The sequence below is a fragment of the Haliotis asinina genome, chromosome 7 (genome assembly GCF_037392515.1).
Source record: "Haliotis asinina isolate JCU_RB_2024 chromosome 7, JCU_Hal_asi_v2, whole genome shotgun sequence".
NCBI classification, from domain to species: Eukaryota; Metazoa; Mollusca; class Gastropoda; order Lepetellida; family Haliotidae; genus Haliotis; species Haliotis asinina.
This window is the reverse complement of record NC_090286.1, coordinates 56285634-56297654: the sequence shown is the minus strand read 5'-3', so window position 1 is coordinate 56297654 and position 12021 is coordinate 56285634. Positions and strand designations below refer to the sequence as shown.

Sequence of the window (12021 nt, the reverse complement as noted above, 5' to 3'; positions counted from 1 at the left end):
TAGTACCGTCTCATAAATATTTACGTGTTGTTGTTTTTTCGTCAAGGTCCCTGTCGTGGCCTTCTCATGTTCTAAACAGTTCAGCTTCACAAGTTAAACAAATGTTGTATAGTGAATCTAAACGCTTGTGTGTATTTAAACCCTTGACCCATGATCTATTTTTAAGATCTTTGACTCTAAAATTAGTTCCATTCTCCGAGATATGGAACTTAGACAATTATAAACAAATTGAAATTTTACAAATGTTATCAAGTTAAATCCTCATCCTCAAGATGTCGTCAGAGGAGAATGAGGACGTCATCCAATGTATATATATTTTTACTTATAAAAAGACCGTTGCTTGGTGGTGTAAAATATGTAATATGTAATATGTCTGATATGAAATTTGTTAAAAGATGTTATAAGTTACTAGCTGCAGATTGTAAAAATGGGAAAACTAACTACGCCGCTAAAATCAAACATATTCTCTACATGTATGGATTTGGTTATCTTTGGGAGGAAGAATGTGTAGTTAGTGTTAGGAAGTGAAGTTTATGTTTGTATACAGACTTAAAGTATCTCATGAGAAAGATTGGCATGCAGCCCTCGAAAACAGTACTAAATATTCAACCTATATTTCGTTTAAATCATCTTTTGCCCTAGAATCGTTTATCAAAGAACTCACTATTTCAAAATTCAGGACCGCGTTTGCTTTATCTAGACTATTTCACACCGGCTTCGAATTGAAACTGGCAGATATGTTTATGAAACTAAAGTTAATAGATTATGCCTTGTATGAACGAATATCATTTTGTATTAGTATGTAATGTGTACCAACATCTAAGGTCACTACTTCTGCCAAAGATATAATACTATTTGTATCCTACATAAATTTAACATGTTAAGGTTAGAGATAAATTCACAGACTCACAAAGAGTGTATGTATGTATCGCCATGCGTCGTAGACAGTCATCTCCATGTAGCAGTGACATTTTCAATGTTCTTCATATGCCAGCTTTTGCTTAGAGCTATCTTAAAATTATCTTGTATAAAATGGTGTTACAGTGTTTCATTCTCTGCAAGTAAAAAAGAATAAAAACATCATATAAGTCATAAAAAGGTCACCAGAATATTGAAGGTTGGTGGTAATGTTCTAAAGATTGTGGTTTTATGCATATGTCACTCATATGGAGTAAGAGAGTGAGTTTAGTTTTACGCCGCATTCAGCAATAGTCCAGCTACGTGACAGCGGTCTGTAAATAATCAAGTCCGGACCAGACAGTCCACTGATCAACAGCATGAGCATCGATCTGCGCAACTGGAAACCGATGACATGTGTCAACCAAGTCAGCGAGCCTGACCACCCGATCCCCTTAACCGCCTCTTATGACAAGCATTTCACCTTTCATGGCAAGCATGGGTTGCTGAAGGCCTATTCTACCACGGGACCTTCACGGGTCTCAACCAAACTGACATGTGGTTATGTTTGTCAAGCATTTCAGAGTTAAGACCATATTCCCCGAATGGTGCTTGAGGGATTGGAATTTCACATGATCCCTCCCTTTGATCGTTACACGTACATATGTAAATCAGTGTATGCGAAGGGTCAAAATATTCAGGCAAACATAATTATGGCGTGAAGTTACATTTTGTATCTTAAAAAGCGTAGGTGTTTGTGACACTTTTGTTCTGTATATGTAATCTGTATCGTGCTAATTTAAACACCGACACTTTCATGTTTGTCTGGATGTCATGAAGACTTTTTAAAGAAATATTCATTGCTGTTGCTGCCGAAAGGTATCCCTGAGACCTCTATCAATCCATATGTTAACATTCCACGGTACAATGATGATTGCAGACAGGCTGTTAGACCACTGAGCGTATGGTACCTGATCGATTCGTCTGGTATCTGGGATTACATTACATATCACAGATGTCCAATTTGATGTTAGACACCTGAGGCTTATTGTTTATCATAATGGTCAGAGAGGAGCTATTTATTAATGATTATTTTATTGAAAACCAACATGCAGTGTTTATTTTGTTTTAGTACAGCGTGTGCATAGTACTTGGAAATATGGGATCTCGAAAGATCTACATGAGGTGGACATTCTGTAACCCTTTCTTCCATCAAAATGTATAGTTTTGCCGTTTTCTCAAAACGATAGCTCTCTAATCATTGGCGATTAGGTGGTTGTAACATATCATATCGTAGTACAAACATGAATATCGCAACTGTGTTCTTAAACAGATTGATATTTCGTAATCAAGGTGACACTGGGTGCATTCAGAAGGTCCCTGTAGAGAATGAGTGAGTGAGTTTAGTTTTACGCCGCACTCAGCAATAGTCCAGCTATATGGCGGTGGTCAGTAAATAATCGAGTCTGGGACAGACAATCCAGTGATCAACAACATCATCATCGATTTGCGATATAGGGAACCGATGACATGTGTCAACCAAGTCAGCGAGCCTGACCACCCGATCCCGTTAGTCGCCTCTTACGACAAGCATAGTCGCCTTTTATGGCAAGCATGGGTTGCTGAAGGCCTATTCTACCCCGGGACCCTCACGGGTCTCCCTGTAGAGAGAAAATTTAGCATTAGAGGTGACCCTTCCAAATCACTTCCCGTTAATCGCCCTTAAACCCTTAAACCTAAACTCGTCTGAACGGAGCTAAACAGACTGTGACCACTTGGATTTTGTTTGTTTGTTTGTTTTGTACGCGTGCGTGCGTGCGTGCGTGCGTGCGTGCGAGCTTTGAAGAAATCAAACTCTTGGGGAAATACTGATTTTGAGCTCAACAGTTTCTTAAACTAGGATCAGAGACCATATAATCTATTATATGGTCTCTGCTAGGGTGTGGTTGATTTAGACTAACATTTTACCGAGTTGCAACTTTACTTTTATTGTGTTTAAGATACTATATGGCGAAAGACGTTTCTCGTCGCGAATAGAGACAAATCAGATGGTGCGGCTTTTAGCAATATGCATTCACTCATTCCCACTTCATGGCGATTCCTATCAGTAACCAAAAGATCCTGATAACAACTGTATTGCTCTTCTGAGACCCAAGACTTCGCAAATGACTTCCCTTCTTGGTTGCTGCATGAATGTATTCCGGTACTTTACAATATGTTCGCCACCTACATTCTTCAGCTATCCAGTAAGATTGCAGAATACCGGATACCTTCTGCCATCTTTGGAAGCCAGCAAGTTTACTTTTGGTTAGGGTTTGAGTTATGGTTACGGTTAGGGTTAGGGTCTGGTTTAGGGTACTTCGATTGAGGTTTGCCTAGTGATAATTTCGTCGAATGGATCATGCTATTCACATTGTCCATAGAGCTTCCAAAAGTACTCCAAATCAAACGTTAATAGCTGAAACGCGTACGTACAATTAAAATCCGGAATAATCGTGTTTTATTATTAGTTTGAAAGTAAGAAAGACATTCACCTTAAGAAACAGTAAACGGTGGCATTAAAATATACAAAAACCTACTGAAGTTCTTTAATAAAACGATACCATAGCTGTCGACAAATATTGACAAGTGTAATTCTCTTTCCGTTACAACAACATAAACACTCCCTTTCAATCTATCTCCGGCTGACGGTGACCGCCCTAGCTTTACTCAATAAAATACTATTTCCTTAAATAGTAACCAGATTACGAGATTATAAAGCGTTTCTTGTACAGTTCTGCATCGCCTTAAACATCTTGTAAATGTTTTTGTTGGGTTTTTTTATACACAGAAGTCAAGCTTCGTCAATAACAGTATTGCGCCCTATTTGTTTTATTTCCATGGAAATAATCAATTTGAAAGAAATTGTCTTAAACCACATTAGTTTCTTTACAAATAGTATTGCTGGAAATCGGTGTTGTGCTTGAGCTTCGGTGTGCACCTGAAATGTACAGTGTTTGTGATGTTCCGAGGGACGCTTCGTGCTATGTTATGTGTTCCCGCTAAATGTGCCACCGAATATTGGAGATGTGCTTATTCAGTGAGTGGCAAGTGTCAGGCTGTTGCTTAAAAATGACGTGCAGATTCATCAGTAATCAATGGTCGTAGCGAATCTGAGATGCTTCGTTAGTTCGTATTTACCTTCAAATTAAAGTAGGATTTAGTAGGTCCAAATCAAATGTCTGCCCTCATTTCTAAAGACAGTTTATTTGTTAAGGTTCGTGGACCAACTGTCTCAGCGTAGTCGAAAACTGCGGTGCCGATTTGATGACGGACAAGTAGACTGTTCCATGAGACATGGTTTTTGCTCCTGGCTTTTTATGATTATTTTCCTTTCACAATTACGCGGTCAGAGTTGGTTGTTAATGAATAATTATCTGTGTTCCAACCAAAAGTATAATAAATAGATAAATGTATTTAAAATGTATTTAAACATAGATTCAAAGTAACAACCATTCTTGTCTGAGCACAAAAGAAAACGTACAGGACTGAAGGGATTGGATCATGATGCAGGGTATTTTGGTAAGAAAAAATGATTGAACATCTCACCACAGTCATGTGATGATTATCAGACCTTTTTGCTGTATGTATGACTGTAGGTTTTCACTGACATGTTCATAAATTAAATGAGTTATGAAGTGAAGTAACCCCTACCATTTGATAACTTAATAGTCTACTTTTACAATAAGCAACACAGGACCACATCAGATATACTGGTTGAAACTGAAAGCAAAACTGAATCTACATATTACACCGTACATTTCAAAGGTATCATAGACATGGTAAAAGACAAGACTCAGAAGACATCCTTGAGAAGGTTCATGATACAGGGGCCCAGTTATGAACAGTACCAGTTACTAAAGTAAAACATCTATCATAGACTTCTCCTGAGCAGTGTTGAATGTATGTAAATCTATCAATAACATGAAGGCATATGATCTCTAATACAACCTCTCAAAATTGTCTAGCTTTTCTTTTTATTCAGACTGACAGTTTTGGTTAGTTCAAATGTTGTCATTTGGTAACAAGCAAATTCCATCCAGAGCTCGTGAATTGAAAATTGTGGGAAATGAGTGCCAGAATGATGGTTTTGATGGACTCAATCTTAGCGTCTTATCTAATTATCTGGTACCATGCTTTAGCTGCACACAAATTACATCCATAGACATAATGTGAAAAGTTGAAAGAAGTAGAAAATTTGAACATGATAGAAAAAATGGAACAGAATACATAGTTATATCTCTTATGTATGATCTGAAGTAAATGTTCCTGAAATACTGTTCTGTTTACAAAAATGTTCCCTCACCTATAGGAGGGTAAGGAAATATGCAAAAAATTGACAGCATTGACTTGATTAAACCCAGGACAAGTCTATTTTCATATTGCAGCTAAACAATTCCTTGCTGACTTCTGTTGCCTTATCTACCTGTGTGCTAAACCACAGAAAATTTGAAATGGCACTGCCCCAGATTTTGAAGTTGTGTACATGAGACAGTAATACTTTTATGGATTGTGATGACTGATGGAACTTTAGATAAATTTTGTGGTATCTGTGCGAAAAATCAACCCAAATGTTTTAGGACAACATTCACTCAGCACTTTGGTCATTTCTATTTCAGTGCATTAACATTGCAAAATTACAAATGACATCTAGTTTTCTTAAACTCACGTTAGCACTTTTTCTTTTGTGTTTGCAGGTATTAGTCTGCAGCATGTTCATTGCATACATTGGTAAATTTTCTATGTGATGATCTGGCAGCAAGAGACAAACAAGAAGGCAATGTCAAGTAACCTGACAAAGTTCAGTTCATAATGGAAGTTCAGAACTTTGCAAACAATGTGATTGAATACCCACAAGATTTTAATTACAACATAAACCATCCGTCTCTGTGTCTGCAGTATACCGAAGTCTTTCTTCTTGTTGCCATCAGGACAATCTTTGCCCATTATGATCGAAGAATGGCTATACGAGAGACTTGGGGTAGCAAGCACACATACAAGGGACTCCACATACCTTTAGTGTTCATGTTTGGGGCCATGGGCAATAAAGATATTCAAAACTCAATTGAAAGAGAGAACAAGATATACAAAGATATCATCCAGGAGGACTTCATGGACAGTGATAATAACTTGACATTAAAGACGGCGATGTCCTACAAGTGGGCAAGTAAACACTGTCCACATGCTTCATATGTCATGGTTGCCAATGACAACATCATAGTAGATATCTTCAAGCTGATTCCATATCTAAAATCACAGTCTCCTTCTGCAGATAAATTCACAGTGTGTAATTTCCAGAAATGTTGCGAGGCACCTCCACAAAGCCGATTTCTCAAATCAAATTATTTTAAGTACTATGGTAGATCTGAACAGGTATGTAGCAGTGATGCATATTTGGCACCAATAGGTGTGGTGGACAAGTTGTTCCAGGCGTCGCTGTCCACTCCAAGGTTTGGTCCAGACCAGGCTTGGATGGGAGTAGTGGCCAGAGAGGCGGGAATCACTTTCCAGAACACTGCAAGTGCCTTTGTTGGGATTGATGACAAAACGCCAGTACTTAAGAAATTCATGGGAGTGGATTACTTGACAAGCCCAGCCATGATTGGAGTTGTCAAAGATGAGTTTCTGGGCAAGGAGGCCACTATAATGCGACATCTGTGGCGAATCATCCAAGAGCACCACACACGCATGCAGCTGTCCAGCGTGTACCATGCACAGTTCCCATCCAAGTCCTCCGACTCCAGCAGTGTTCTGGTGCTGGCTGTGTCGCTCATGTTTGTTGATCTCTTGGTTGTCGTCATCATATTCCTTCTTATCTTCTGTAAGAAGAAACACAGGAGGAAAGTCCTACATTGACTTTGTTGTTGATCGTGTTCATCCCATTGTTCAGAACCAAAACCCACATCCGTGTGGCTGTGAAGTGATCATGGTAATGGTCACACATTTGTAGACAGATATCAAAGTCAGAAATCACGAGGAAAATTTTCAGTACTCTTACTACTGATCAGAGTTAAATGGTGTTGATGTGATAGTTAATTCACATTTTCTTTCGAGTTCAACTTTAATTGACTTCAGTTTGGGAGAAAAGTATTTCAAAGTAAATTTAAAAAGTGAACATGTGTGATATTCAACACAACTTAGGAGAGGTGTCAGTCAAGATAAGAAGGAGGTATTTTGTTAGTAAAACTAGATATTCATTTCAGTAGAAATAGGATTCCGTAGTAAAAGGTGCTTGAGTGAATTTCCATGATCTCAGTATTATGCAATCATTGTCACCCCGTATGTTTTGCTGACTGAAGAACCAATCACTCAGTCTTTTTCATGTAGATAGTGGTGCAGATTTAACACAAACTTACACGATGTGTCATGTGTCCATGAATTATTTAGTGCACAGTTTGTCTTTCATAGTCTTTCAGCAGACACAACTACCATGTATGTGTTTTCAGAATGATGCATATCTTTATGCAATAACCAGAACATTATTTTATTAAGAGGTGTGAAATGGCAGATTGAACAAAACATTTCATTTGTATCACATGATCTGTACACAATTTCACACAGTACTGGATTTGTCATTTTCTAAGTCATAATGGGATATGCACAATTAATGTGATTAAGTGTAGCATTTTATCTCTGCAGATGTGAGCCCTGTCCATGCGAGACAAGGTGTTCATCTCATTTTTTTTTTTTTTTTTTTTACACAAAAACATTTTGAAAAAGCTCAGTTTCTACAAAGTGTACCATGTGTACAAGCATGAATGATATTTACTCTGATCACCTTAGTTTATTAAGCGGCCTTCACAACACAAACCAAAGCTTGACAACACATTGTCAAAGTCAAATTGAGTGTGAACATTCCAACAACTCGCTGTCAACACTAATTTCAGAGTTGTCAAACTGTTGTTGAGAAATATGATCGGTCTCTATTGTCACCAACTTGTCACATCGAATTTCTGTGTTTTCAAACTTGAGTTTGACGTCTGAAGAGTTGTCAAACTGGTGTTGTTCAGAAACCAATTGCAATCAATGAAATCGTTACATGACTGCACTTGTAGGGACATGACACTGACATGACACTGACATGACACAACAATTTGATGTGTTTGACTTGTTTCAACAACATGTTGTCAGTCATTAGTTAGTCGTGTGAAGGCCGTTTCAATGATAAACTAAGCTCATTTTCATAACGTCAGTTTATCTGCAGGTCACATGAAATGGCATGAGGCCCATTAAGATTCAAGTCGGTGGCTCCTTGAGTCATTCGGGTACCTATTGTCATGAACACTTTATGTACTGGATGGCAAAAGGACATTTTTTTCTCCTAATTTTGCTGAAATCTTTCCCCATTTTCACTGTCCTTCATAAGGGGTGCTCTGAGTCTTAACTGAATGCTTTATTGCAACAGTCTTACACTGTTCACCATACTTTCCAAAGACCACTGATTACCAAAACATTGTTATGATTGGTTCAAGCAATCAACAGGAAAATCAGCTGTTTTGTTTATAGGCATGAATATATTTTGTTCATGTACATTTGTTTACATGTGTGATAATCACAATAAACTTTGCTGCATGTAATAAATGACAATATTATCATGTTTAAATATGTTTTCCTATTGCCAAATTGATTTATCTATGCAAGAATTAGAAATGTTTTTATGGGAATATTTTGTTATCAGCGAGTAGTGCTTTTCATGTGTTGCTATGTGTCAGATATGAAGCAAGGTCGTATGAAAGCATTAGAGGATTGAGTCATGTGTATACTGTTTTGTGTAGATGAGATTTGTCACGTAACCAGTGAGGCTTGTTTGTGAGGTGCTGTAATTCACATTGGTCTCTCCAGGGTTTTGCATGATGCAGAAATATTGGTCCAAGATGCTTGCATGTAAAGACAGCGGAAGCAGAAAGTGTATATTGCATCCTGAGGGACGAACAATGTAATTCATTGTTCAGATTCTTCATAAGATGGATAATGTACTGTAATTGTGTCATTGTAAAACCTTTTCCTGTACATCATGCTAGCCCTGTTCATTACTTGACGGGATGCTTATATTTTCTGTGAGGACCCTAAGATTATTTTTTTAGGGTCCTGAGGACCCCAAGTTTTGTAGGCTTTTGTGAAACCCAGGTGTCTTAATTTGTTTATTTTTTACAAAGATCTATGATTTCAGAAGATCTACTTGTGAACTCAAGAAGAATATCTGAAATACTTAAATTGTGTGTTTGCATGAGAACAATGAGGAAAGAAATGCAGGGTTTGACACTTAAGACCCATAGATTTCATAGTATCCACGTTTAGATGAAAGGTAACACCACAAGTTGATTGATGTCATCTTGATGTGAGTCTTCAGCTTAAATGTCAACCCTTCAACTAGACCCATGAAGATCTTGGGTAGAATAGGTCTTTCCAGTACTTCAGATTTTGGGCTGCAGTTGCACTAGTCCATGAAAAGGGAAGCAGTAGTAATGATAACTTCACCTGATATATATGAAGACGTCACATTTACCGATAACAACTTCTGTTTTATTTTTTATAAAATTTCAGAGTTAATTCTTACTCCTTCATCAGTAGAATTATCTATTAAACGTCATGTATTTGTGTTCGTCCAACTTCTACATGCCTTTCAAGAACTTCCCCTGATGTTTTGCATAATTAGTTCCAAACCATAATCTACAGACCATCGCCATATGGCTGGAATATTGTTGAGTGCGGCTTAAAACTAAACTCACTCACTCACTCCAAACCATAATCTACACAGGTAGCACGTTTCAATTTTCTGTGTTCAGAGTTGTGTTCCTTTGTCATGCTGAGGGCCAAATGTCATTAGCCTGATCAACAATGTGTCAGAGGTGACTTTGTCATGAAGTCATTCTCTTCACATGTAGCAAGAAGCTGTGCACAATATCCTCAACTATGGCTATGCTTTTCAAACATTTTCCCATGCTGCTGAACCTGACATTGTGCACCCACCACTGCACAGTGTGCCGTTGACCAGGGTGTTTCTGTTTTTATGCCACATAACTGACAATCTGAATGTAATCTGGTTCAGTATACATGTTATATAGATATATATAGTACATGTTCTTGTTGTGAAGCGTGTGTTGTGGCACATGGTCATTGATTAAGACTCACTGATAAAGAGTTTATGGCCGTTAACATTCATCTTGGATGACATGAAAGCTGAATGTGTATAAACATGTATTTGTCTTGCAGTACTTTTGGGATGCAATTGTTAAGAGCAAGCTTGCAAATTTCAAGTCTTTTATTCGTCTAAACTGATTTTGACTAAACATTGTGAGTATTCTTCTCAACTGTTAAAGCTATTGAACAAAGTTCAGGAGTCTAATAAGAAAATGAATTCTCCCTGATTAGCTGTAAGATGTTTGCTCTTTAGAGATTTATTATAGTAGTATTTACTTTGAAGAGTGATTGTTATCATTACACGACAAGTCATTAGATGTATATAGTGTGGTTGAGTTAATAGAAGTAGTGTACATGAGACAAACGGATCTTAAACATACTTTTGCATTAGATCTACAAGTTCAAACATTTCCCTTGTTTTGTGAATCATGTTTTGGGCATAAAAGTATGCAGCAATCAACATGAGGTCAAAAGTTTCCCAAGCTTATGTTGAACTGCTTTTGCATTATTTTGAGAAAAATATTTTTATATAAATTAGATGCCGTAAACATACCCTTTTATATACTTCTCAAAAGTTAATAAGCATATACATATCATTCCATGATAATCCAGACTGAATGTTTTGATGTAGATTGCCTGAAATACCAAATCCCTGTAACATTTCAAGTGTAATAATAGAACTAAAATGCCTCCAGTGTCATTTTTAAGGGTCTAAAATCTATCAGTGAGTGGTTTCTCTCATCTGGACAGTTTCCACTCATAATACCTCAACTGTGGTTCCTTTCTTCCTGCTCTGGCTTGTGTTACATTGTTAGAAACTAATTAACTGTACAGTTGTATGCATTCTCATTGTGTGGAATTGAATGTTGTAGCAAAGTCTATGATGATACAAGTCTTTCTACAGGTATTGACAAACATCTGTACGAGATATTACTCTTTTATTGTGCCTTTGTTTACACTATGACTGCCCAGTAGAAGACTCCCTTGCCTTCTAGTACAAATTCCCAAAGCAATGAAAATGATCAGTTTATCATTTTATTGAATTCATTACTTGATACTGAATTGTTTTAAAACAGTTTCTAGCCTTTACTTGACTGTTATAGGATCAATCTATGCAACTTTAAGTGTTTACTTCTGTTAAGAAAGCATGTGTGTATGTGATTTACATGGTGTTGTGTCATACATGTGGTTTTCTTTTATACAATGAATAAACCTTTGACAGACTTAACACAGTTTATTGTATTTTATTGGAAGATGGAATTCAGGGGAATCTTAGTCCAGCTGAGGACAGAGATTGGGAGAGTAACACCAGTATCTAATTGTTTTATTAGCACTTTAGCGGTTGGTAAGTAAGAGATGAAATCAAGGTCTGACACGCTGCCCCGTACAATGGGCTGGTATTTCAGCTACTTCTGACATTGGTGCTACATCTAACCTGAAACCAAAGGATTAATGCCTGTATATTGATGCTTGGGCAATGGATAGGCAAGTAGTTTATACCTTCCACCAAATATCTGACATTATTAACTGAGGCAAGGATGTTCCACGCTATGTTTTGTTATCATTTAAGCAGATGCAGGAATCCTGAAATCTAAATTCTGGTGATCATTTGAACAGGGTTCCTCAGCCAAAGTCTCAAACCCTAAAGGCTATTAGTACTTAAATTTATTCATATGAATTTGACCCAGTCAAAACGACCATGACAGTACCAAAAACGCCAAAACAAAATGAAAATGATATTCACCTATAGAAACTACACCATAAAGCTACAGTGGTAAGTATATGTACCAGGATGTACTGTTTGACATGAAAAACTGACCCGGCACTTGCTCAGTGTATTACTCCCACAACAACTAAAACAGCATCCGGATCTGTAACATATCATACTAAATACTGACATCGGATGAACATAGTTTGAAAAGCGTGGGAATGGCCAGAGTGTAA

The 12021-nt window shown here is 37.4% G+C and overlaps 1 protein-coding gene across 2 annotated transcripts; it reads left to right on the top strand.

The window, feature by feature from the left end:
- Positions 1–3836: 3836 nt before the first annotated feature.
- LOC137291687 (beta-1,3-galactosyltransferase 1-like) lies at positions 3837–11301 on the top strand. Of its 2 annotated transcripts, none has more exons than XM_067823117.1 (2): positions 3837–3976; positions 5634–11301. In XM_067823117.1, the coding sequence occupies exon 2, from the start codon at positions 5749–5751 to the stop codon at positions 6790–6792; it is 1044 nt and encodes a 347-aa protein (XP_067679218.1). In that variant the 5' UTR covers positions 3837–3976; positions 5634–5748; the 3' UTR covers positions 6793–11301. The 2 variants fall into 2 exon arrangements, with proteins under 2 accessions (XP_067679218.1, XP_067679219.1); XM_067823118.1 differs by lacking the exon at positions 3837–3976 and adding an exon at positions 4806–4839.
- The last annotated feature ends 720 nt before the right edge of the window (positions 11302–12021 follow it).

Coding starts and splice junctions, on each gene's coding strand:
- LOC137291687 (XM_067823117.1), top strand. CDS start 5,749: ATGGAAGTTCAGAACTTTGCAAACAATGTGATTGAATACCCACAAGAT.